Source organism: Corvus hawaiiensis, chromosome 4 (assembly GCF_020740725.1).
Source record: "Corvus hawaiiensis isolate bCorHaw1 chromosome 4, bCorHaw1.pri.cur, whole genome shotgun sequence".
NCBI lineage: Eukaryota > Metazoa > Chordata > Aves > Passeriformes > Corvidae > Corvus > Corvus hawaiiensis.
Genome location: NC_063216.1, coordinates 67,414,258 through 67,441,505, shown reverse-complemented (window position 1 = coordinate 67,441,505; position 27,248 = coordinate 67,414,258). Strand labels below are relative to the sequence as shown.

Below are 27,248 nucleotides of genomic sequence, written 5' to 3'. Positions count from 1 at the left end.
TACACCAGTTGGTTTAAAAGCAAGGCACTATTCACCATAATCTTGTTATTACAAGAGCATTAAGAGCCAAGTGTTCATATCAAACTATAAAATGTTTTTATTGAATATTTTAATCTACCAAAGTAGATACTTGCAACATTATAAAATATGGCCATTGATGACATTCAAAATGGTGCTAAAATGCAAAAACTCATCAAAGTTTTGTTTTTTCAGGCACGGGAACCTGCTGGTTATCGGAGTTGCATTTTAAGTGTGAAGTGATTCTCTTACTCCCTTCCCACATACTCAATGGATGAATTTGTGATTTACCAAATCTGGTGGCAGTTCTGCAATTAGCCAGGAATTTCACCCCTCATCTTTTGTATGAACAAGGAGAACTGAAAAGTTAACAAATAAAACAAGTTTTAAAAGAGCCAGGTTTAAACACCACCTGCTCAGCTGGAAAACATGAAAATGATTAAAAAGCTGTAACAAACCTAATTTTCTCCAGCTGAATCCAATCTGCAGAACTGTTCTTACTGTAGGACACCGTGATGCTGGGATCTGAGTAACTAAATCGACATGAACCCGATCCTGGGAAAGCAATAAAATGAGAAGTGTTACGACACAATGAAGCATAAATGATTCTCCAATAACCACAGTTGCTGACTGTGCCTTTGTCACCTTATCACTTCTCCCCATTTTAAAGTGCTTTGATTGATGATGAAATTTCCTGTGATCTGTTGCTGAAGGTAAACACAAAATAATGCATGCTTTATGAGTCAGAAATAAAGTGGAAATGATAAATCACAGCAGTGCCATGTAATCTCTGCAAATTTCCCAGGGGAAGCCAAGTAAATTACTTAACACCCCCAACTGCAGGAAAAAACCCACCATCTAATGTTTAAACAAAACCTTCTTATTAGAGAATAATCCACATAGCAGAATTCACAGGGAAAGCAGTAAAAGACTGTTTTTCATATTATTGTATATATATAAAAAAATCTATAAATAAAAATACAATAAGTGAGAGGAAAATAGACACAGAATTACTTGAGCCAAGAGCAAACGTGCTTTAGGAACTTAAAAGAGCAAAGATGTAACAAAATTAGTTATTTTAAGGTTGCCTGAAGAAAATTAATTAAGAAATCATCCAATATACCCCCTAGATCCTATAATTAATAACAAACACTTGATGCTGATCTGGGAATCTCAGAACACTTTACAAAAATGAACTAATTAAGCCTTATGGCACTCCTGCAAGGTAGGGTAATATATTTACTTTTGATTTATAAAAGGGTGCCTTCTGGGTGTTGTCACAAAAGATGAGTTTAACAATTAATACATGAGGCAGTCAAAATAACACAAAAACAGGATTGAGAAATTCATCCTAGAAAACATGATAAACAACCTGTGTGGTAATTAAACACACTAAAACCACTATTTTTCCTCACACACAAGATAATTCATCCATCTCAGAAAATTCAATGCTCAGTGAAACAGACACATCCTAGCCTGTGCTCCAAAGGTCAAAATTTCGTAAGCATGTGAGATTCAAAGCAGCAGACATCATGTACTTTCCATGTTTAAGAGAAGCAGCTTTCAATTAAACAGCACCTGTGATGGCATCAGGATACCACTGAGTGAGTACCACAGCTTTGCTCACAGTATGAGTACATATTATATGTGCCACAAGTAGTGTGTTAGGTTTATGTGTGTTTCAGATACTTTCATCCACACTGGAAGCTGTGTAAATACATATTTTAATATATGTATAAATCTATATACACACTGCTGACAATAAAATACTATCATTTTCGAAACTGGGGTGCTTATTTTTGTAAATGAAATAAATGGCCTGATTAAAAAGGTGTTAACCACTTGTACAAGAGAACAACTTACACATTTTAATGGGAACATATGTCATTAAGCACGGTGCTTGCAGCCCCAGCTCCCCCGAGGCAGTTCAGATTCACAACTCTCAGCCCTACAGAACTGTTTTTCTGCTCTGAGACACACATCACATACCTCTACAGGGAGAAAACCACTCCAAAACATGGGATGAAGTCCTGTCTCTGTAATTTTGTCTGATACATCCACTAGATTCCTGGAAATGATCCACAAAGTTGCTTTCCTCTATCTTTCACTAATGTTAAATTGCAAATAGAGTAACAGATACTTCCGAGCCACTACAGCTGCGTGTGGTATGTTCAGCTGGTCTGACACATATTCTTGCTGTAAAGAGGCACAGAATAATTAATACTGCAAAGGCAGCAGGACTTTGAATTACCAGCTATGTATCCAAAATGACTACAAAGCAACTGTCTGGTTATATTTTACTGACAAGGCATTTTATTTCTATCACATTAAAACCAAATGATGTCAGGAAAAGCCTTTGCGTTTCATATTTGCCCATCTGCTGAGATGGTCTACTTTACTGAGTGGCATCTGCTGTTGGTTCCTACTTCTGTGGAATTTAAGAGTTCCAACCCTTAATCACGCTCGTTCGTTTTATTTTAGAGGAATTCTGTTCAAAATTCAGGGAACTGCAGCCAGTTTGACCTCTTTGGCCAGTCAGAGGAGGTGAGGTAAAACAGCAACATACTGAGTTTTATGTCAGACAGAAATTAAAAGAACATAATCAGTAAAAATAACCAGCAATATGGACTTTATAACATGTGCCATTCCAGTTAGTGCTACAATCAACTTTTGGTACAGTGCTCTTAAACAAAGCTGAGTCCAAATATGCTGCTTAAAAAGGAGAGAAGGCCAGATTTGCCACACAATCAACATGAGAAATGTTGTCTGTTAGATCTGAACACCCTCAATTATGCAATGAAGATCAAAGTTGTTGCTTAAAAGAAATGGGGCTACTCAGAGAGGGCTTTGCAAGGTAGATGTGGCATTTCACTTGTGAGACTGGAAAAGGAGCAGTGGAGACAATAAAAAGAGGGGAGAAAAATGCTGGGATTTATTATTTTTTTAATAAGCAGGGTGGGTTGTATTAAGATTAAAGTTAATTTGGGAAAGTCCTCAAGTAGCAATTACTGGCTGCAATGACAAATGTGTTTTTATCAGTGTTTAAACCCTCTTTATGTATGTTCTTGACTCAAAACATAAGATAGCAAGATTATTTTTCATATACCTATCTAATTCTGCAAAACTCAAACTGACAATTAAAAAAATTAAAAAGTATGTATCTGGTACTTGAATCTTTTACAAAACTAATATACATCCAATATTACATTAAGAATTTCTTCCCAAGAAAAGGGAGGATGGTGATATATGCAACTGAACTACAGGACAGGGTTTACTGAGATGGTCTTGCGAGTCACTGCCTTTCAATATAATTTTCAATATTACTTTAAATATTGCTATTACTTAATATTATGGCTGTTAGTCCATATCACTGTTATTTCAGTAATCCTAAACTACGATTATTTAAAATACAAATCTGCTTTTTGGATGTTTACCTCTAGCTTGACCAGCAAAGCTATATTCTGACTTTCCACAAATAGGTGATCAGAACTCAAGTAGTAATGTCTCAGGAATGGAGCTTAGGAGGGAGGTGTCCTTCCCACTGCTCCCAGAGATGGTAATAGCCAGTTTGTCAGCCCCGAGCAGAGAAGCAGGGGCAGGATATCATGCCACAAATCTTCACACCTTCCTGTCCTCTGAAGGAAAAGTTGTACATAAAACCTTTTGAATGAGATTAGATTTGGTTTACTTTCTATCAGGAAAGCCCAGGATTTGAATTAGCCCCGAAAATGGGTAGCAAAACCTGCACAGTGATTACTGTAAACAAGTCTGTGTTAGTAAGCCACTGCATTAGAGAAAAAATGCTGTTTATTTCTTACGATGAGTATGTCACAGCAAACTTGACACCTTGGTAAGGTTATTGCTAGATAAATCTGACTAAGAGTTAGGATTATACTTTCAATATTAAGGGCTTTCGTGTGTAATTATCTATTGGGAGCAGGGGGCCCTCCAAATCATTCTCTATTCAAGAACTGCCAGATTTTTTCTTTACATATATACAAGGCAAGCTTGTCCTTGTGTTTCAGGAACAAAGTATTTTTTTCCTTTGGAGTTATTTTACTCCTTTTGATAGTCTTTCATCTGATGTTCACAGACTTCCAAAACTTTCAGAGAAAAGCTAGAGACAACCTTCATGAATTTGAAATGATACATTTGAAGCTCAGACAGCAATTTTGTCTGTTATCAAAAATTATGAGCAGCTTCAGTTATGGAACCCAGCCATTTTCATGTACTGAATATTCTGGAACACTAATTTATTTGGCTGGTGCTTTACATGTTTGGATTTTTTCCCAAGCCAAATTTCAATAAAATAAAATTTTCTCAAAGTTGAGTCCGGGCACCGATGCTAATAGAAGAGGGTTTTGACTGGCAGAGTATGGGATTGCTAAACATCTCCTGACAGCTGCTTTGTTAATTCTGCTTAGCTAAACAGGAAAGAAGGGAAAAGTGTAACATAAGTATGCTTCTCAGTTGCCTTGCTCCTTGTTTCACAGGACTGGTAACCCATAGCCAGGACCTGACTAGCACTGACCACTCTCAGCGTATCCAATTGAAACAGTAATGGGTTTTGTCTTTTTCAATTTTAGGTTTTGTTAAGCTGATTTTGGTTTCCTCCAAGGCCATCTAAAGTACTGGTGAATATTTTACCTACCTTATTTTTTAAATGTCATGTAGGTAGCATAGCATTTCAGGAGAGGTGTTATGAAGGCACCACATATCAGCTGCTTGTATCCAGGTATTCAGTTATTTCTATCCAGGCTGACAATAGCAGGCAAAATTAATTCTCACTACAGCTTCGCCTCCAACTGTGTCAGATTTACAGAAACCCAAGTCATACAGCTGTTGGTCTCTAAGATTTCTTAACAACATTGATTAGAAACTGGTGTTTTGCTGAGATAAAACTGGGTGCCATCTGCAAGGGAAGCAATATTTTGCTCCTTATAGAGTGTGACATCCTCCGCCTCTTGACAACCTCTTGATAGCTCCTGCGAGTGCTTCCGTGGATAAGCAGATGAGATATCTAATGCTGGCTTTAAGGAGAATGAGTCTGATGGGGGACTGCACAAGAAAGATTCGCACAAAAATTGTGCAGAAGGGTTTCAATTGTGTCCTGAATGCAGTCTGAAAAGCAAAAGGGTGCTGGGAAGAATCCCTTTTATCTAATGTGAGAAGATTACTTTTATTAATATTGTTAATGGGATGAATAATGATTAGTGTTTGCTAAGGATTATAATTTGCTGATATCGCTTGAATTAAGACAAACTGGATAGTATCAATTACTCGTGGTCAAATCTGGCTGGCTTGCTAATAGTTTTTTCCAAAGTAATGAACCACTGTTTGGTATAATGAATGCTCCATGGATTCTGGGTTTTTTTTAGAGGTATGTTTATATTGGCTTTTGATCAAGAACTAAATTATTTTAACCATCTTAAAATACAGAATATTTAGTGCTGGATGTACCAGAAGCACTGGTATAAAAATATGCAATGCACTGTTCATTCCATTCTGCCTCTGAAAACTTCCTCAAGAGAAGGTCACAAGAGCATTTTAATTTTTCTTTGAAGTCACAACTTTGAATTTAGTTACAAATGTGATTTTTAATTATGACTTTTAGATCTTTAGACTGTTTTTAACAGCTTTTCCCTGTTTATAGAATGAATTCAGAGTACAAAGAGATATTTTGAGTGTAAAATATAGTCAAACTAAAAACTGTAACAACTGCATTCTGTGTTGTAATCATAGTCTATCTGTTAATGGAAACAAATACTTTTATGGCTGGCTGCTTTTCTTTCCCTTGTGGGGAAAGGATTTTGACTGTTTGTCCTCTTGTATGTTCTGATAAACAATCTGGAATAAATACCTGACACTAGGGAAAAAAATGCCAATGGTGTTTGCCTTTCATAAAAGTCAGATCTACTTTAGCATTAGGAAAAATTACAAATTTTGTAATGCAAAGTCTCAACCATTTATTTTCTGCACATTTCTGAGAACAGCTAACTTTTGTTCCACTGGCAGATTTAGGCCAGTGTTCCATTTTGGAAATGCTGGGTAGTTATTTACATCTAAATAAAATTAAGGGGCTGATGAGCAGGCTAAAAGCCTCCACTGTAAAACCGTAAAAGGTGAGGAGAAGAATAATTAGTAAATAAATTTGATAAAAATAAATCAGAAGAACTTAGTAAATGAAATCCTAAAAGTTAATCTGAGGCTAAACTCTAGGAGGATGGGGCCCTGAGCAAGCTGTCCTTGCCCAGCATGTGATCCTGGTGGGAGCACAGAGCAGGTGATCACCCATGGTTCCCTTCCCATCCACCTCCTGCCAGGATTCCCAATAACAGCAGATGTACTTTTTATGAATTAATGCAGCTAATTTCCTTTAGATGAGAAGTCTGAGGAAATACTTATCTAGTTCAACTTCCTCTTAGTCTATTTATATTCAGAGATCTGATGTGCTTCCTGCGCTCACACAAATTTGTTCTCTTCTAATGAACAAGATCAGATCACAAATCATACTGCTTTTTGTGCTGAGAACGTTAAGGAGAGAAAAATAAACCAGGCAGAAAGCTGTATTTCCCTCATGCCAGTTTCCAATTTATTCAGATGTAAAGCTGTTCAGCTATTTATAGTGTCTCTTTCTGAGATACAGACAGCAGGTATGTGCTTGGATAATAAGTCTGTTACCAAATAAATAATTACATGATGCTAAATTTAACCACGTTCTTAAGTGCAGCAACATCATATAACACGTTGCTGAAGGCAAAGTGAGTAAACTCACTTAGACCTGGATGAAATGGACACCCAGGAATGGTAGCTACTGAAACAATAGTATCATTAATGCTCCCAAAATACTTACAACTGTAAGTATTGTATGTCTGACAAAATAGTAACTCCTGTGTTCAGGAAGCATTTTCTACTGGTGCACCTACATTGTACACTTCAACATTATTGCTGTTAAATAGTTAATGTCAGATTATGTGGAGATTCTCTAAGGGAGAGGGTGACCTTTCAATGAAGCTGGGCAAAATGTAAATGATATCATCTGAAAGTAGTTCAGTAGTACACTAACACATATCAGTAAATAGATGCTTTGTGTAACTGTGTTTAGCAGCCTGCGCCAGCTGCGAAGGTCTCTAATTAAGAAAATGAGCACCATAAGGTGCTGGTAAGGGTATTAAAATACTGCATTAAAATACATGAAGTTTTATTTAAATCTCTACAGTCAGTCCACTCTAGAGAGGCAGTAGAATTGGTCCCAAGAACTGCTGTGTAAAAGGAGATAACTTGAATATACAGATATGAAAGTCCTTTCCTTGGCTGCTTTAGTGAAATTCCCTGGCACCAAGAAAATCTGGAAAATAATTTTTCTCAAGCCAATTCTGAGCTGAGGTGTCTCTCTTTTCTGAAATCATGTGATTGCCTGCCTTTAAATGTATATGCAGGTAGATAACAATTAGTTTGGTAAAAACTGGTTTTTGCAATTCCTGATGGGCTTTCCCGATGGGCTTTTCTATTTCCATCTGCTCTTACTTTTCAATCCCTCACCTGCTGGAGAAAGAACCAGGGCTGTTTTGCTGATCTGGGGGCTTCTCAGTTCGGCCTCCCCCCCCCCCCCCCCCCCCCCCCCCCCCCAGTAACTACAGATGCTTTGTTGTTTAATTCAAAAATGGACCTTTTCAATCATACAAAAGTGTTATCTTCATACACTGATATGAGCAGGATCAAGATGAGTCTGTCTGTAATCCAGCATTTATTATTTGCAATGACCGATTCCATAATGGCCCCCGTTTTACTGTGAGGTGCTGGCACAGCCACCTGCCCTGGATCTGAATCCTGAGGCTCTTTATCTTTTCTGTTTTCTCCATGTAGTAAATCTTTAATGCTCACATTTTAATTCCCAACAGTGGCTGAGAAGCCCTGGTACAGAAGTAATAAAGACAATATTTCATTGTAACCTTGGGCTAGCCAAAACAACACAAATCATTTTGCCCCAAGGCCATTAAAATGTCTTTCAAATCAGCATCAACTTTAAACCCTGGTTTCAATCTAGGTATTAATACCTAGGCAGCTCCTCTTGTAAAACTCGGCAAAATCAATAAACACCACCTAACATTTCCACATGCTATGTGAAGAGTACTTGATGATGTTATTTACCTGTCTTATTCTTTCACATTATTAGCAATGTATAACCTATGCATCAGCACAAAGGGCTTTTCCACCAGAAAAGGAAAACTGGTAGGTTTCATGTCAGACAAAGGCAAATGGCAATTTGGGTAGCCAATCAAAAAAGTGTAACATTGTTTTATTGGGGGAAAATGGGAAATGAAGCAAGCAAAAGAAATGCAGAATGGTGAATCACACCAATTTTGGTATTGAATTATATTAAATTCTCAAGGTCTTCCCAAATGTATAGGAAAGAAATTAAGACAAAACAGCCTGAGGGTTCAAATATTTTTAATGCCCTGCTCTTGTTGCTTAGAAGGGGCAGAATCTAACTCTAGTAACAATGAATTTGTGGCCACCTGAACTGCCCTTCCCTGCTGGTACCTCTGTCAACACAACTGTATGGATGTGCCATTTCTTCACTGGAAAACTGGTGCTTCCTGGAAGGCACTGGAGAAAGAGAAATTTGTGTGACTGAAGGAAATCATCCATGCAGGTGACTAAAGGGAGGGAGGCGGGGCTCAACATGCCCAAAACATTTGGCACCACAGCTTCCTCCATGAGGTTGTTTTGTGTTCAGCTAACAAGATAATGACGAATTTAAAAGAACAAGTGCTCCTCCATGCTAAATTCAGAAGGGGTTTATTTTTCATTTTGGTATTTCCCTAGAGACATGTGAGTGAATTTTTATAGCAAATCTGAAGGAAATTTTATCATCTCTATGCAGTTCTGCTGAGGCTATCTCACAAAATGCTATTACAGCATTTGTCAGTCATCCAATAGCTTCTGCTAATTGTAAAACTGACTAAACAAAACCGGAAATTAAGAGAAAATGATCAGCAGTGGTTCTTTCAGCCAAAGCTAAGACCTATTTAGCAAAACATGTTTGGACCTGTTCTATCAAGTGGTCTGAATCCAAGCAGAGGATAAACTCCATGAAAACACTACTGTCAATATAACAGCTACCACCAGAACTGAATTAAAACATGAAAAGAACATAAATGATAAATGTCTTCAGACTATTACATGGGGCCATATGAAGTCATTGTTGTTCACAAGGCTGAGCCGAAGTGGAATCGGTTGGGAAGGAGAAGGAATCATCATCCCATGCACATCTCTGCAGAGCCCTCTGGGTGCTGCTCTAGGGGATAGCCCTAGCAGTGAGAGACTGCTGTTTCCTCCACAGAAATACATGGAGCTCAGTGAATCAGCTGCACTATTTATTTTTGCAAGATTGTTTTTTATTAATCATGATCTTCTATTTGCTGAGCTTAATAGAGAAGTAATGTGAGTTCTGAAGCAAAAAATCCTGTCAGGTAAGGCCTAATCCAAAGGGCACATTCAACAATTCTGATGATGATGCTGATGATATAATAATAATAATAATAATAATCTGTAGATTGAGCATGCATCAAGGCAAAATACTATTTCCATTATCTACACAAGCAAATAAATTTTATAATTTAATTCTGCAAGACTGCACCGGTAACAAAGGCAAATTGCCACTACAAATAGAAAGTGAAATAAATAAACCTGAAAAAAATGGCATTTTACTTTGTAAAGGTGATAAACACTATCTATGTTTTGTCTTCAACAACCACCACCAAGACCATTAGGCCATGGATTTTTCTGAGTAAAAGAGCTTTCTTCCTAGTGACTTTGATAGTTCAGGGGGAGAAGTAAAGTCTGCTGGTTAATGATTCGCTAACTGGATGTCTTAGGGTGAGGCAGGACATGACATGAAAATCCTCTTGGAATCATTATGTCAAAGATCTGCCTCCAAATCAGTGACCCTTACTCATATGCTAATCAAAAGCAATCAATAGCATTATTTTAAATAGTTTTCTGGATTACAGTCACAGAGGACTGTGAAATCAGCAGCATTAAAAACAGACTGTAAATAAACTAAGCCAAATGGAAATTCTTGGTATGTGCGTTGCACAAACACCTCACCTCTTAAAAAACATGACAGCATGAATGTAAAGTCATCACAGGTAATACAATTACTCTGCAGTTAAGTATAGCTGATGGTCTGATAGATTTTAATAGCTCAGGAAATTTGAAGTGACGGTAGAGGTGATTACTCAACCAGAAAATAAAGTTGCAAGAGTGGAAAATGTGTTGAACAAGACTGGAGAAATTATTACTTCTGTTACTGATTTAAGTGATTCTACTGTAAGATTGTGAATGAAATATTTATGCACGTAAAAGCACAAAGTTTGGCATTTGATTTCCTTTTGAGGAAGATAGAAAATGGGGACAAAGTGGGTACTCTAGAATGAAGATCACCCTAGCAGCATATCTGCACCCTGAATTACCAGAAAGTCCTGAACAGTTGAATACCAATTAGTAATATTTCTCAATAATATTTTAACCATATTAAAACGAATAGATACACACATTTATCCTTGCTATGGGGTTCCATTAGAGAGATACTAAGGGAGATTGATAAACTGCTGGCAGGTGTTGTAAGTGATTGTAAGAGATTAATTTAATACATATGGAACCCTGTATGCAATCCTTGTCAAATGCTGTAATTGACAATTAACTTGGTCATCTGATAGATGTTTAGAGAAAATAATTTGGAACAATGGAAGGTGCAATAGCAATAGATGACAGACAAGTGACTGAAGGATGTTAAGGAAGCTAACAACAAACTGCAATTCTCAGTCAGCCCTGAAATAGTTGGGTGGATGATCATTGTAGGTCCCTTCCAACTGAAATGGTTCTATTCTATTCTACCCCAGAAGCAGCAGGAGAAAAGGGCCATTCTTAATCTACAAGTAAGGTCCAAATGCTTGTGGTTCCAGACCAGTGAGCAAATCACAACATGAGTGACCCATCTTCTGGATGATATCTACTGGGATTTTCCTGAGAGGACAAACAGAGTCCATCTGGCAAAACCACAAAGCATTCTCACAGATTAAAGCCTGCTACTAAAACCTCACTGAAAACCGTTTTTACTGAAGGTTGATGTACTAAATTTGATTCATGTCAAGTCTTTTCTTTAGCAATAGCTAAGGTACTAAGCATATGATCCGTACAGCAAAGATGCCTAAGGAATTTCCAGTTTCAAGGCCTGACAGCCTTCAGGCACTGCAGATCACCTTTGCTCATGCACCTTCAAGTCTTTCATGTTAACAGCAAACAATGCTCTCAGAGAGCAGCCCCTTCCTTGCCAGCTCAGTGGTATTATCAGGGTCCACCAGAAGTTTAGGGACAGGCTTTATTATTTTATTTATTGCAGGAAAAGTAATTTTGCATCATATTGGGATTCTTGTAAGAGGTTTCATTCATTAGGATGAGCATATAGGCCAATATTACACATGTGAAATGACCATATTTAAATACTGCAAATCACATATTTGCCATACAAAGGTAGTTTTGAAGGGGACTGAAAATAAGGATTAATGGTTGACTCAAAGTAAAACCTTTGATTTTAGTAGATTAGGGAACCCAATTTTGCAAAAGTTTGTTATAATAATATTTTAGAAGGGAGAGTCCAAGTCCAAGCTTTATCTTCAAATAAAGCAAAACACTTTTGAACCTGTGTCTATTTCATTGTTTGCAAGACTAATGGTTTGATCCTTAAGAAACAGAGCGGAAGTGCCAAATGTTTGTAATATTTGAAGGTGTGACCTTCTCAGAAAATTAAAAAACCCCCTTCCCCCATAAACCAATTTTGGTTTAATGTGAAACAGTAGGAAGGTTAGATTTTTTTAGAAAAATAGTGGGGGGAGAAGAATTGCTAATTTGCTCTAGTAATGACAAAGGATCTTTGTGACAATGGCACAAAAGTTGAAGGGAAAGCAATTTTTAAAGTAGGGTTGTGCTTTACAAACATTATGTATTTATCCATTATATGATACTGACAAAGTCGTCCTGTTTTCAGAGGAATGTGAAAAAAATTTCATAATAAAGCTGAAAAGTGAGAGGTTTCCTTATCAAGTTATTCTCATTTTCAAATACTGTTAAACAGCCAGAAATTATCTACTAATATTGAGACATAAGAAGTGAGCTATGGAACAAAGTTTTTCAAGGCAGTATTTTCCATTAACAATTTTCATGTTGTGACACACACGGCTCCAAGGAGCACCTGCCCTGGAGGCCAGGCTGAGTGCTGATGTTTATCACAGCATCTTCAGCTCCAGCAGAGGCCCTGCTGAGGAAGGAGGGATGGGAAGCACCTGCCAGTGCTGAACTGCCCACACAGAGCCTGCACAGCCCACACACACCACTGCCTCCAGAGCACATGCTGAGGAGAACACCCAAGGAACAAGCATAAGCACAACTTGCACACCTCACACCTTGGCATTGCTCCCTCAAAGGCTTTCCTCTTCTCCCCATGGGATTCTATGTCTCTTTCTTCCTGTATTTAGCTCAGTTGCTAATCTCTCAGTGTTATGAGTCACCTTCCACCACAGTGGCCCGTGTGAACGACAGATCATGTTCAGCCCTGGGGAAGGCCAGGGACGTAGCTGAGGGGAAAAGGCTCAGGTTTGGAGTGAGAAATAGAGAATATTTCAGCTAATGAATCAGACTAATGTGGCAGCTGAGTCCAGAGGCTTTTGTGCAATATCCTGCAATTCCCAAGCTGTTGAATCAGATGTTCTGGCCTGAGAGAGCCCAAAGGCATTGCTTTAAATATCTCAATTAACAATCCCACTGAACATTACGGAAGCTGCTAGACATGTCAGTGTTAGGTCTTGGAGAAATGTAGTGATGGATGATTAAGACATTTGAAGTAATCAAAATTTTCTGTACCCTTGGCACAGAGTGCATAAATGTAAATACCACCCCAGCCCTGGACCAGCTCTGAGTGGATGCTGCATGACAGATGAGTTCCTCTCATTCAGAAAGGGTACTGTACATTAATGTTGTCCTGTGTGCTGAAAATGCCTTACTAATTACATTTTCATCCTAATTAAGCCTTCTTAAGTGTACCTTTTCAACTGCCTTAAAGAACAAAACTACCAAATGTGTGATACATGAAGGAAACCACACAGAATATCAGCTAATGAAAAATTCACTTCCTGACCACAGAGTTTAAAAGGATCTGGAATTTATGGTGAAAGAAGAACCTTCTCTTTTTTACCTTCATTTCCTAGTTCTCTACTGTCTATATACCTGCAAATACAAAATTCCATCTGATAATTAGTGGCAAGAGAAATTAAAGGGTGTGCTCTTTCATGAGGCCAAAGCTATGTGACAGATTTAACATAAAGGTACCCCCAAAAGGCTACAGCTTAAGCTATTCCATGGTTGATAGAAAGTGGTAAACATTCTTTTAAAAAAATGGCAATTCCCTTGGATCAATCCCTAAAAAGGGTTATGATTAAATTGGACGTTTGGGAATGAGCTGGAAACTGGATTCTAAAGCCAAGTAGTGCTGAGCTCAGCAGCAGTCCCCTGGCTCATGCTGGCTTCTATCAGTTACAAAACCAATCTGCATTGTATTTCAAACTCAACACAGGCACATGGGGAAATATGATACATTTTCAGCTGGAGACTGAAATTTGATTTACTTGGATGTGCATCCACCCCTCTCCTGCTCCATCATACTGAGGACTTTACTGGTTCCTACTGGTACGGGTTCAGGTATTCTTAAGATATATTCATGACAATCCTGCCATGTAGAGTATTTCCTGCTCAGCCTTTTCTTACCCCTTTTTTATTTGACCTTTTCCATCTGATAGGCACAAATGCTCCTAGTGAAATATAAAGTCTCATTTTGAAACTTCTGGGAGCCTGCACCCTTCTGCAGTTCACCTGCAGCAGATACCAGGCACTGGGCTGTGCCAGCAAACATACACCTACCAACCCATTCACCTTACCCTGCTGTTAACCACCCTGGGTCACTGCAAAAATAATCCAAAGAAGATTTCTGTAAATTTTCATGGAAAGTGAAATGCCTCCATCATTGCAAACTTGCAGCTTTATAGAGGTCACATCTCCTTGTGCTTCTGCCAGTGAGCAACACATCCCAGTGTACCACGTGAGCTGCTACCCTTCCACTCTCTGAATGAAACTGCAGGGCAGCAACAGGATGGTTTTCATCTGAGGCACCCAATATTTATGCAGTAATTCAGTCAAGGATTGGATACATTTTTCTTTTTTTTTAAAACCAGTAATTCAAAATAAAAGGATGGATAACCGGTCCTTAGATATATTAACATTGCAGTCAGTTGCAGGTACTGATGACTTCAAATACCCCAAAGAACAACTTAAGGTAAAAAGCAAATTTAAATGATGTATTTCTGAGCCTTCTAGGATTTTGATGTCCAATCCATTAAAAAACCCAAGCTGTTTGCCAAGCTACATGATTGTTCTTATTTTCAACTGAGATTTCCAGAGTTTAATCACAAGTCTCTTGAGATACTTTTGGAGAATTACTTTTTTAAAAATAGGAATATGATTTGGAAACACATGTCCAGGGTCCACAGAGGAAGCAGGCTACATTTCCTGCTTGCATTTTTATTGAACCATTTATATCAAAAGAACATTTTTCCTTCCGATATTGAACATTGAGATATGAGTTAACAAATTAGGTGCGTTCCAAATTTCCCCTCAACCCAAGCCACAGCCTCCACCATAATTTATAGCCACAACTGCACAGTGAAATGTGTAATAACTCACAGCATTCTAAGTAATACAGCATACAACCATGCTGTTGATAATGTGGACTTAATAGCATTTACTCTTCATCTGCCCCACCTATTCTCTTTGTACAAATGTGTTAAAACCAGCACTGCCTAGGTGTAACTTGGAATGTATCAGGGGGGTTAATGTTAAAACCCTTCATTTTTTATTTAGAAACCATAATCACACTTCAGAGAAAGAGCAAGAAATTATTGTGTTAAACTCAGGTTATAAAATAGGGGAAAAAACCAAAACTCAAACATGGCTCATCAGAGTATCCACTGGAGTTTTTCATTTCCAAGATTTAAAAGACTATCTCCATATCAGGAGATGAATAAATACACTGCAGTTTGAAAAAGATTTATTTAATCCCTCATGTTGAGTGTAACATCAAGCAGAAAGGTAACCCTAAATTGTAGGGCCATTTTCCTTTGCAGAAATGACTTTTTGCCCTTTCTCGGGTGAAAGAGTAATTTAAACTTACCAAGGGAAAATTGAAGGACGGATGCGGTAGTTGTGTTAAGGCCAGTGGTGGTCTATGGGAAGAAAAGCAAATAGTTTTGTTAGATCAGCAAAAGAATACATTCATCGCTTGTTTTTCTTTGAAAGCATGGAAAATCTCTAGACACCTACATCTCCAGTGCATAGGACTGTTAATCACAAGCCCTTTCAGGGTGAGTGATCATGGACATTTTTGTTATGTCATTTTGATTATTGAAATCTCATCATATGTCAAAGCCAGAAATTTTTTCCACCATACTAATGTCTACAAAAAACCCCACATTTTTATGCAACACTGGCATTTGATCACTGTTTAGAAGATTGAAAAAATGAACTCTGTGGTCTATGGTCAGCTTAGTGTAAATCTGTACACGTGGAATGGTTCTCACTTTTCCCAGCACAGAACAAGGACTAAAAATGATCATAAATAAATAATAAAAATAACATTAAGTAAACCTAAAATAATGAAACATTAGGAGGAAACAACAGAACTTAAACCTTACACACCAAAGCAAACAAAAAACCTTGGTGATACTATATGGTATGTACAGTGAAATATTGTAGCAGCAGTTACCCACTGCTGGCATCCAGCCAAGACCTAGAAAGAGACAGAAAACACCAGCAGCTCACCCTGTACTCAGAACACCACCTTCCTTTGAGGCCTCTCTTTCTCCCTTCTTCAAATGCCTCCATATTTCAGTAGTTCAAATTAGAATAGTTCTCCTAAAAATGCTATAAAATAAAAAGCCCTAGTGTGTTGTGAAGGACACCTAATTCTTTTCAATCTATTTTGAAAGTTGGATTTAACAATACTTCTACTTAAGCAAGGTATGCTGTGGTGGTGATGAAGAAGAGCAAAAGGGACTGGACTTCTTCCAGTACCAGTGCACACCTAGTTGAGGTATTCATTAAATGATGCCTCTGAAAATAATGGATGGAGATCTGCATGAGTTGGCATGAGGTTTTGGTGTGTTTTGTTTCTTTTCTACATACTTATTACATACACAAAAGAATTTCTTATAAATATTAAGGAATGGGATCATCACTGAAATGCATTGAAGATTAGCTGATAAAAAGACTACATGTCCTAACAGGTAATTTTAGTTTTTAAACAAGAATAGGGATGCTACATGTACATAACCCCTTAAAAATTCAGTCACATTCCCATTTAAGTAATTCTGTCAGGATCAATTCAGTATTAGGTATCACACTTATCATGCCAAATAATAAACTGCTTTCTGATTTGAGTTGAGAGCACCTATTATATTAGTTTTCATTCAATTAATTATGTTGTGCAAGTCATAATTTGAAAACAAAACCTTTATTGAGGTTCAGTAGCTCATATCACCAAGAAATTAAACATATCAGTTATCACAGAAGAGGCATTCATGTAGACTTAGACTGTGTTGTGAATCATTTCAGCAAAGCTTTGGGAAAAAGCATTAGACTTACTAAAAACTTTTTGCAAAATTCTGCATAGGACTGCTTAGTTCAGACACTGCAGAGAGCATGGTAGGGAGCCTTTAGTAGATATTTTCCTTTGCTTGCAACATCTCTGATGCTATACACCTTTCCAGGATTTTGCCAGCTGTAAATTCTCACCAACAGACAGAGACAGTTGGTATTAAAAACCCTCTGCCTGCAGTAACAGGTGGCTATTGGAAATCAGAAGAAAAGGAGGAGGTCAAGATAGCAAACCAGCAGCTGCTAGAGCTGTTGATATATTTTGCAAATGCAACTCTTCTTGACTAAGTATTTTAAAGCAGTAATTAATGTATTAGGAGCCATTAGCAGGAGCAGAGATTTAATGGTCCATTTCAAGCAGGGACAGAATAGGATTAATGAAAATCATGGAGAAATGAAACAGGTTTTAAAATTTGTGACAGAAAGAGATATGTTGAGAAATTGCCAAAACAACTACAAATGAGAAACGGGTTGGTTCTAAGACAACAGGTATGTCCATACTCAAAAATAAAACTAGATCACACCTCTGGCCTGAACACTGTCTTGTGCTCATCCATAATGTTAAGCCATTAGCATGCTCCTGCAGAAGAATTTGATTTTTCTGCAACACTGCCATAATATTTATAGATACTTTAATTTTTAGACTGGTAACTGATTATAAGCATGACGATTTTTTCAGCTGATTATTTAATCACACCACTTTGGTATCATAAAAATTTTTTTTCCAAATTCCTGATGCCACAGTAGTGCTACTTTATCACACATGTGACAAATACAGTCCAAGACTGGATTTTGAAGCCAATTCCTGATTGCTTAGGATAGTCTAAATTGCTAATCAGCAGGGAGAAGACAGCTAGTGAATGACAGTTCAAAACCCTGGGGTCTGGGACCCTGGGTTTGTTAAATGTCATAAATAGATTTTTTTCCAAGTAGTGTTACCTGTGCTCAGTACTACAACTAAAAATGTAAAAAATGGAAAATCATCCTAGTGGTGTGACTTCCCTTTTGCACAGGACATAAATGAATGCATGCCTTCTCAAGGCAGTTAGCAAAGCCTAGCATATTCAAACAGGATGCAAAGTAGCAGAGAGGCCATTTAACATCCCTGACAGGATTCCCTGGCTGGGGCTGGCTGCGAGGGAAATTCTCCTTTCTCTGTAAAATCTCTAAATTAGTTTTATATGTGTTTATGACTTTTATGCACCGCATCAGCAATATCTACATTGCATTTGTGTAATTCTGGTCCCAGTTAAGGATGTAAAATTAACAGACTTGTTAATTGTTAAATGTTAAAATGTTAAATTGTTAAATGTGAAATGTTAAAATTTCAGACTTGTCAGTGTCTGAAATGAAGGGAAGATGCCTGGCCAAAACCACTTCTGTTTTATGGCCCTCTTCCATGTTTGCTCTTCAAATAGCTCTAATCAGCCTCTCCCTCCATTCAGAAGACTGTTGAAAACATGAAAATTAATTTTGAATTACATGGGCTTTGATCTGGCCTTTTAATTTTTCAGTTCTTTCCAGAACTCCCCTTTTATGTACATTATTGCAGCTAGCTGCCCAGCATCAGCATGTGGGCATTGGTTTATGTATTGCAATTCATTTTCCACACCCAGATGACCCCGAGTTAATGCAAATTGTACCATGTTGTTTCTTACAGCAATTTTATGACCAAACTACTCCCCAACAAAATTAATTCTGTCCCATTCATCATGAGTCAATCTGTTACATACACTTCTCTGAGACTGGCAGGTGCTTGCTCCAGGCTGCATTTAAGTCTGTAGGATGCATTGTTCGCAAGTGATGTTTTACAACCAAATTAACATTTGTCAACAGGGACAAGAAAAAACAGGACAAGACTAATAAAATAATAAAAGAGACATGAATCCTGTCTCTATTTAATTGTTGGATATAAAAAGAGAATGATGCCAGTTTGACAACACAGTTCTATGTCCTTGACTTTTCAGTATTTCAGAGATACTTTAAATGACTTGGATGCATGCTGGATCAAGAGACTGTCCCTTGCAAACTATTGCAATAACCTTTGGTTAGCATCTACCATTTAAAACACTGGGATGTTCCTGGGAGCATTCTATGGGCTTATCACCTTGCTCAAGAGCCTCTCTGCCAAAAACTGAACTTTCAAAGCACACCAACATCTCTGCAGCTGACATGCTTCATAGCCTGCAGCCCGAGCCCCAGCAGACGAGGCAGCCTTCACTTACCAGCTCTCTGGGACCGTATGGCTCGCAGAACGTGGCAGCGTTGCCGTGCATTATCACTCCGCAGTGCTCCCCAACCTCGCAGTTACTGCACTCAGACCTGCAGAGAGAGCACACCGTGTTCAGAGTGGAAACCAGAGACTGCATGTTTGAGACTGCTGGAAACTGTAAAATCAGTCTGCTGTGTCTCAGTCCTCAAATTGGATTGTTTGTTATCATGATGCTGAACAAAGGTCGGGCAGCTGTAAGAATGATCCACTAGACCTCCCTCTTGTGAAAGGCCCTGGTGAGTTAGTACTTGCTCTCTGCAAACTGCCCCTCCTCTAAAGAGGGATGTCCCTGCTCACTGAATGCGAAACATCTCACCATGGGAAACCAAGTTGAAATCTTACATGTATAATTTACCCTGAAGCTACTCTTCTCACAAAATCCTTGTGAACATTTGATTTACCATATGTAAACCCACCATCATGGAGTTACCATAAAGAACAGCTGAGGACAAGGGGCTGGGATCAGCCCCTCTCCTGCTTGCAGGGTTATTTCCCTAAAAGTCGGGCTTGAGGCTGCAGTGTGACATGGTACTGCTGTTGCTTCTATTTGTATTTGTCATATCCCATATTCCTAGTCACAGAGTTGCCACTCTGCTCACCTTTTAGGGGAAAAACTATGAAGAAATATTATAAGAGGCTTGTAAGTGCTGCAGAGACAGGTAAGTACAGTACACCTCCCCTGATATTTCTTAATTTAATATGAAGGACTTTGTGGGCAGCCTGACTGCAAAATACAGGGAAAGGGCTGTCTCCCCCACCTTCTAGGATCAGGGTATCAGATGGACCACATTTTCAAAAAATATTGGATATACTCCTGGTCCTCAACAAGCTTCCTGCAGTAGTGATGACCAACATTGCCTTTTGGCACCCAAAGCTCAACTTAAACATCAAACGTACAGGGAAACATTTACTCCAGAAAAAAAGTCAGACACAAAAAATGTTTGAGTTGTTTTACCTGTATGAGTGTGCCAATGAAGTAATTCAGCACTTCACATTGATAGCATTTAGGATTTTGGATTTAAGCACCAAAATAAAATATTCCAATAAAGTAATATAGTTCCAATCAACTTCAGTGAATTAATATTTACTTATAGAAGTCACAGTGAGCAAATAATTTTGTTTCTCAATAAAAGGCAAGAAGAGAGCACGTGAGTGAATAAAATGGTACTTTCAGAGAAAGCACAGAAGCAGAGTTCACAGAGGACATGTTTTATTGCTATCTAAATTTCACCTGATCCCAAAGTTCTGACAACTGAAGAGCAGAGGGACAGGAACTAGAAGAATTCCTGGAATTCTGTAGGATTCTGGCTGCTATAAAAATTATTTTCATTGTCTGCCTCTACATTTTTGAATTTTATAGTGGAGCATCTACCCAAACTCTTGATATGTGCAAGGAGACAGACAAGGCAGGAAAACTTTGCCATGAATACTTTGTAGGGACCACTTAGTCCTTCCTGAAAGATCAGGCTACATAATCCAAGGGGTATTTTAATTCTGCATCTCTCATATTTCAATGAATAAAAAGTGATTCATCTGTTCTACTTCTGTAACGTGGTCTAGGAAATATTGTCTGGAAATCCAGAAACACTGTCCTGCTAATACAGCAGTTTCATCATCGTTTGTCTTTTCTAGGATGACTCCTCTCATACAAAATTGAATGGCTGTTAGTAATCCTGATTCAAACCTTTGTACTCCCTTTGAAATGCATTACCTTTGACAATAAACTGCTCATTAGCTTGACAAGAATGCATGAAGAGCAAGATAATTGATCTGCTGTTCCTCAGATCATCGTCGTAGTACTACGTGTTTAGAAATGATCCAGTTTGCTCCTCTCCTGGTGCAGACAGGAAAGTTAATTTCTTTTCTATTTATACAAACAGAAGACAGTATTTGCCCTGGCTGGGTGCAGATTTCTGCATTATCTTTCTCACCTGCCTGGTCTAAAATCTTAGCAAATTAAAATCACTTCAACTCTCTCTTCACAGCTGGTCCTTGCTGCCACTGCTGACATGTGTCACATTTATCAAGATGACTTCTCTGCAGACCTGCCATCACTCTCATCTCTGGCTTAGAGAGTCTCACCTCTCTCTGCTATTGTTCTTCACTTTGCTGAAGGGGAAACATCTGCTGTTTCCCCACCCCTATTTGTCATTTCTTTTCCCTCTACAATACCTGAGTATGTGGACATTATATTGACTGATGTCTTTTGTGATGTCTGAACCATAAAGAAGATAAACATCTCAAACTGCCAAGAGATTTTTAAACATAAATCTTTCTGAAGTTTAATCCCACAGTTTTAGTGCAATTTGGAAACCACTTTAGGACCTCTCTCTTCTGTCACAAAGCTTTCCTCAACCTCTTTGCCACTGGAAATATCACTGTACCTGTACATTTCTCATATGCCATGAAGAAGTGATGACCAAGAGAATCTCTATTTCTTATTGATTGATTTTACATGCTCAGCTATTCTTCATATCATCTTTGACAAGTGTGCCTTCTCTAAGTGACTGCTGCTTGGCTTTGAGATGAAACATGACATCAGATTGGGAAGGAGAGTTTAGCCAGCAATACACTTCTGTACAGGCTCTTTCTCTTTTAAATGTACTGAACCCCCTTTCTTCTACAGTTCTACTATGAAAACTGTTTTATACAGAAACATACATTAATGCCAACATTTATTCTTTACTAATTTATGCATCTTCTTAACATTAAATCATTTATCATCAGTTTAAACAGAATTTTTTATTTTTACATTTGTTCTTGTTTGGCCTGGTTTAGTTCTTATATAGCACCTTTTTTTATACTCTCCACTGCAGTTTTATGAGGCTACATGGAGGCAAGATGGTCACAGGAACAGGTGCTCAATGGCCTAGACAGTCTTCTTCACACCACACATATTGGACCTCTACTCCTCCAGCCATTCCCTGGCAAACAGTACATGGTGCAGATTCCCTTCCCATACTGAAGAAATCGGTTACTTCCATGGCTCCTGAGCTTTTTGATCTAACAGTGTCCTGTCAGTTTTCAGAAAGTCTCATGGACACTAATCACCTGTATTATTGTGCTTCTAATTAAAAAATGCACTAAACATTACTTTCTGGTTAGTTCCACAAGTTAACAGTGACTGGCTGAGCATGGGCATTGGTGCTGCATTTACAGTGGTGTGGGAATCACTTACCTACCTTCGCTTCCACAGCTAGTACGTCAGATATTTAATATATTGGGCATTTATGATTGTGTGAAGCATATTTGTTTCACAAGACTAGAAATCTTTGTAACGTTGGCAGCAAATAAAATCCAAGAAATGAGGAAATCTTTGCTTAAGTAAGCAGACTTCTGCCTATGGGTTGGGGACTTTGGAAATGACCATATTCTGACATGACTGGACACTGGAAGAAAATATGAGTTGGACAAACCACGCAAGAAAATCCTCAACATGTGTGGGTTCCCAAGAAAATGAGAAAGAGGAGACATGCTCCCATTCCTGCATTCCCAGCAGAGAAATCCTCCTTCTTTGTTCTCCTTATGTGTCCACTCCTGTTGCCTCCTTCTCTCCCTGTCCCTTTCCCACTTTAGCAATTTCTCCTGTTTTCTTTCAATCACCAAATTTTGATTTAGGTTAGGAACTGTGGTGCTGTGATTTTTCTTTTACAAAGAGCCTTATCCCAACCTTCCCCTTCTCTTCCTTCTGCAGCTCCAAAAACACTCGTAGCCGCTCCTCCCCTGTTTCTGAGCCTCCAAAGAAACAGATGGCTGCTGGGAAGAATGTGTCTTTTAATGCATTTGAAAGAGCAGAATTCCATAAAAACCAGGCAGTCACTCTCAAAATCATAGAGTGCCCTTGTGCAAAATACTTATTTGATGTGAGGCCTGTCCCAGCAATGGAGTGACACACAGGCTCTGCTGGGAAACATAAAATTGGACACACAGAGAGGCTATAAACTGCTTAGCTGGTGCACTTGGATGGTACATCTCTGCCAGAGCTGCACATGCCAGAAGGGGAATCAGGAGGAGTGGGAAAATATTCATCGCTTCCAAGCCAGTGTTATTTAGGATTTGGGAAGAAAAGATTGTAGGAAAACACAAACACTTCTCTTTTCATCTGTACACAAATAATGGCTTCAGAAACGATAAGGGTGGCTCAGTGTAAGTGGCCCCATGGCATGGCCCTGCTGGGGTGTCTGCACACACGAGGCAGCTGCTCCGCACAGACCAGACTGAGCAGGGCTGGAAATACTGCTCCAGGACTCACTGCAATTGTTTGTGATAAAGATGGGATTTTAGCAGCTGCCAGGGGAAAAAATTCAATTTTAGGGTGGATGGCAACAACTGTTAATAATTCCTGATTTTACTCCCACTAGACAATCAAATGAGAATGAGCTTTCTGCCACTAAGCGGGTCTTCACTGGAGGCAGAGCTACTGCAGAAATCCTTTGTGCAGAAAAGCTCACGATAGCTCATTATGGTTTTCTTTTATTTGTGCTACGTGTCTATTTAGCACTGCTGAAAATGCTGGCTTTCTGCTTTTAAGGGAAAATCTGTTTCAGGATTGTGGTGAGTTTTGGGACTCTCTCCCAGCACCTACCTCTCTGCACTGACTCACCAAACAAGGTGGGCAAAGTTTATTCCAGAGAGACCAAATCCAAATCCTGGGGAAAAAAGGAGCAGAAGACTGGGGGCTCTTTTAGTCTGAAATTTCTCTCCTGATTCTTCTATAAGCAAGGATGAATTTAAAGCTGAGAGCAATGGATAAATAAATTATGGAGGCTCCCAACAGACAAGCCCTCTGTGAGTTATGAGGCATCTGCAGGGAAATAATGCCTCTTCTCATTTCTTCCCACTCAAGTCCATTTAACACACTGCTGCTAAAGCTATCTACCTTGGCAGCTATTCTGCAACCCATTAAGAGTCCTTTATCTGTTCATACCCATAAAGAAAGAGGGGTTTTTATGTTGTAGTATTGCAGGTCCTTAATGCCTCTAGTCCAGAAAAACATTTAAAGAGCTGATACAAAAGGAACAAAAGGAGCAAAAATTGTAGGCACGTATTAAAAACTATTAAAATGAGTATGTACGAAATAAAAATATCCATAAAATTCTGTAAACTACAGCATCTTTGCATGAGATGGTTAAGCTATGAAAGACCTGCACAGATGGGAAGTTGTGGCAGTCCTTAATAAAAAGGAAAATTAAGTCAAATGTCACAGAACAAATGTAATAACTAACAAATGTAGGTAAGTGCTAAAATGCTCATCAAGGATTTATTTGGACAAGATAAACTAACCCAGTAAAATATTTGTGTGTCTTGTATGAATTAAAACAATAAAGTTAGTTATATTTATGAAATAGGATTGGAAGAAATAGAAAACTCAGAAACAATCTTATACACAAAAAGGAGGCTACAACCTTCAAAAGTTCGTATCAAGACCAAGAGATGGTAATTTATCTGGGTGTTACATACTGTATATATACACTCACTATACAGAGTACAATCAGTTTTGTACAAAGAAAGATGTGTAACTTCCTCTTCTGTGACATTGTACACATACATCATATGAAACAGTCCTCTACCTCTGTGATCAGTGTGGTGCTAAAATTACTAATATTTAGGATTCAGAGGTCTAAGAGTTATCTTTGCTAAAAGAACACTCCTTTTGCCTAAAAGCTAACAGTCTGCAACTGTTTCCAACTCCCCTCCTCTGAGCTAAGGCAGCACCGGGGGGTCGCTCCTGTAGGCTCCACCAACAGTCATCTCTCCATATTGTCCTGTTATTTACTGTTGGACAACTTAGGACTGTGGCAGTGACTTAAGGAGTCCATCCATCCCAGGGATGGATATTTCACTGTATTAACATTGAAGTGATTATTTTTCCTCAGCTCTTCCCTTGTTTTCTGAACTAGTGCATGGGTTGGGTCTCTGCAATCACTTGGCAGAGAATGAGGAAGCAGAGGGAGAAATGAAGTCTGAGAGCTCTCTCACTATGGTCACAGTTCATAAAGCTGCTGCCTGACCTGTCCTAAGCTGTACTTGCCTTACTGTGCATGTGAGTGTTGAGATTCTTCTATAGCACCTACTGGTTAAAGAATGATAACATCTTGTGCTGGCTGTTTCAGACATAGACTGTGATAATATGAGTGACCCTATTCAGGAATCCCCAAAACTCCCAAACCCTAGCAATTGGGAGTTGCTACATAGAACTTAGAAGGGAAAGGTTTTCCTTCTTATACAATACAAAAGATTTGAAAAAGTGTGCCTTTCATAAAAAAAAGGGAAAAAAAATTGAACCTTAAACATTTTCATAAAAATTAGACAGAGGTATTTAATTCAGTTGGGGGTTTTGGGGGGGTTCTCATGATTTTTTTAATCATTTGGAAACACTTCAGTTTGGAAGGAATTTTTGCTATAGTTAGCTTCACCAAAAACAGGTACAACATAAAATTAAAAAGAAATTTGAAACAATAAAGTTTAATTATTGAAATTCTTCTCCTTTTTTTGATGAAAAGCTGTGTTTTCAGGAAACCAGAATACTCATTCATAAATATTCACTGAGCTCAGCTCTAGTCCTTCTATTTTTGGATTAGTTAAAAATTTGAAATCAACAAGAATTTGTCACCCACTTCAATGGGCTTAGAATTTCTCAGTCCCTCATTAATAAATTAATTAATAAACCAAAATGTTTAGGTCCTAATGAAGCAAACCCACACTTAAGTTTATACTCCACTTCATTCAATAAATATAATGTTTTCATTTGCTCAAATGCATGTAGAGGAGTGCAGTAGTCTGAAACTCACCACATGGTAGGATTCAATTCTTGCTGATGGTAAGAGTCAAAGTCATCTCGTAAGATAATGCTGTCACTGTGCATTTCAGCTGCAAAGAAAATAAAACAGTACATGAAAAATAATCCAGTGCAATCATCCCATGCTTTCTAAATATTACCTTAGCTAGGGTTAAAGTAATGCATTGTAAAATCTGCTTTTTAGGTTATTCTACTTATAAAACCTGTGGTTTCTTAGTTACAGGGTTTTTTGCTTGCTATGGATCATAGTATCACAAAAAATTAAGAAGTGCCCCCATCATGAAAGTGTGATGGCTATGGAAGGATGAAGTCACCAAGTACATAATAAATCTTTTAAGAACTTTTGTTCCAAATTGTTGGTTTTCTGAATGTTTAGAAAAAAATCCTTCCAAATCCAGATTTTGAAAACATGGGAACAAGAATGGATGAGAAGTCCTAATGAGTCCTACAGCTCTTATAGTCAGGGGATGCATTCTGAAAATTCATACGCAAAAATCCGTGAGCTCGTTGGAATTTCTCTGCTGCTATCGGCAGACCTGGCAGTAAAGGCCAACTCATCTGAGGAACATAAACTGTGAGTTACATTATGCAAGTATTTCTCACCACTGTTCTGCAAACTTTGGACTCCAATATTCCACCTAGATTTACTGTCTCATTTATGTATGAGGACCAATAAACTCACTTAAAATCCCAAATCTTTGGCACCTGTGATTGTATTAGACAGACCCTTCTCTACAAATACTTCCACTAAATGAATGAAGTAACTGTCACTTGCTATTCAAACTAAGCAAGAATGCCAGAATCTGTCCTGGACTAATCAAATTGCAGCACAAGGGTTGGTGGGTGCAGGGATGGAGAGCAGGAGCAGCAGTGCCTTGCTCTGGGGTCCACCTTGGAGGTGCACTGGCACAAAATCTTCCTCACAGTAATGTTGCTCTGGTGTGAGGTGCTGTCCCACACTGAGGGTTATGGGTCATAGAATCAGAGAATGGTTTGGGTTGAAAGGGACCTTGAAGACCATCTAATTCTAATGCCTCTGGCATGGGCAGTGACACCTCTCAGATTGTTCAAAATCACATCCAACCTGACCTTGAACACTTCCAGGGATGGGGCATCCACAGCTTCTCTGGCAACCTATTCCAGTGTCTCACCACCCTTACAATAAAGATTTTCTTCCTGATAGTTAATCTAAACCTGCATTCTTTCAGTTTGAAACCCTTTATTTCCCCTTGTCCTATTACCACAAGCCCTTGTAAAAAATTCCTCTCCAGCTTTCTTGTAGCCCCTTTAAGCTTTAATGTCTCTCTGAAACCTTCCCTTCTCCAGGCAGAACAACCCCAACTCTTCCAGCCTGTTTTCATAGCAGGGGTGCTCCAGTCCTGGTTCTCATGCAAA

The 27,248-nt window shown here is 38.5% G+C and overlaps 1 protein-coding gene across 2 annotated transcripts in view; it reads right to left on the bottom strand.

Annotated features, from left to right (window-relative positions):
• RELN (reelin) overlaps positions 1 to 27,248 on the bottom strand; it is a 275,922-nt gene that overhangs the window by 129,056 nt on the left and 119,618 nt on the right. For both annotated transcript variants that reach the window (XM_048300517.1, XM_048300518.1), the window contains exons 6-9: positions 25,846 to 25,924; positions 19,008 to 19,104; positions 15,302 to 15,353; positions 477 to 573 (exon numbers count right to left, since the gene is read on the bottom strand). In XM_048300517.1, the coding sequence (XP_048156474.1) occupies positions 477 to 573; positions 15,302 to 15,353; positions 19,008 to 19,104; positions 25,846 to 25,924 (325 nt within the window). The remainder of the gene's footprint in view (positions 1 to 476; positions 574 to 15,301; positions 15,354 to 19,007; positions 19,105 to 25,845; positions 25,925 to 27,248) is intronic.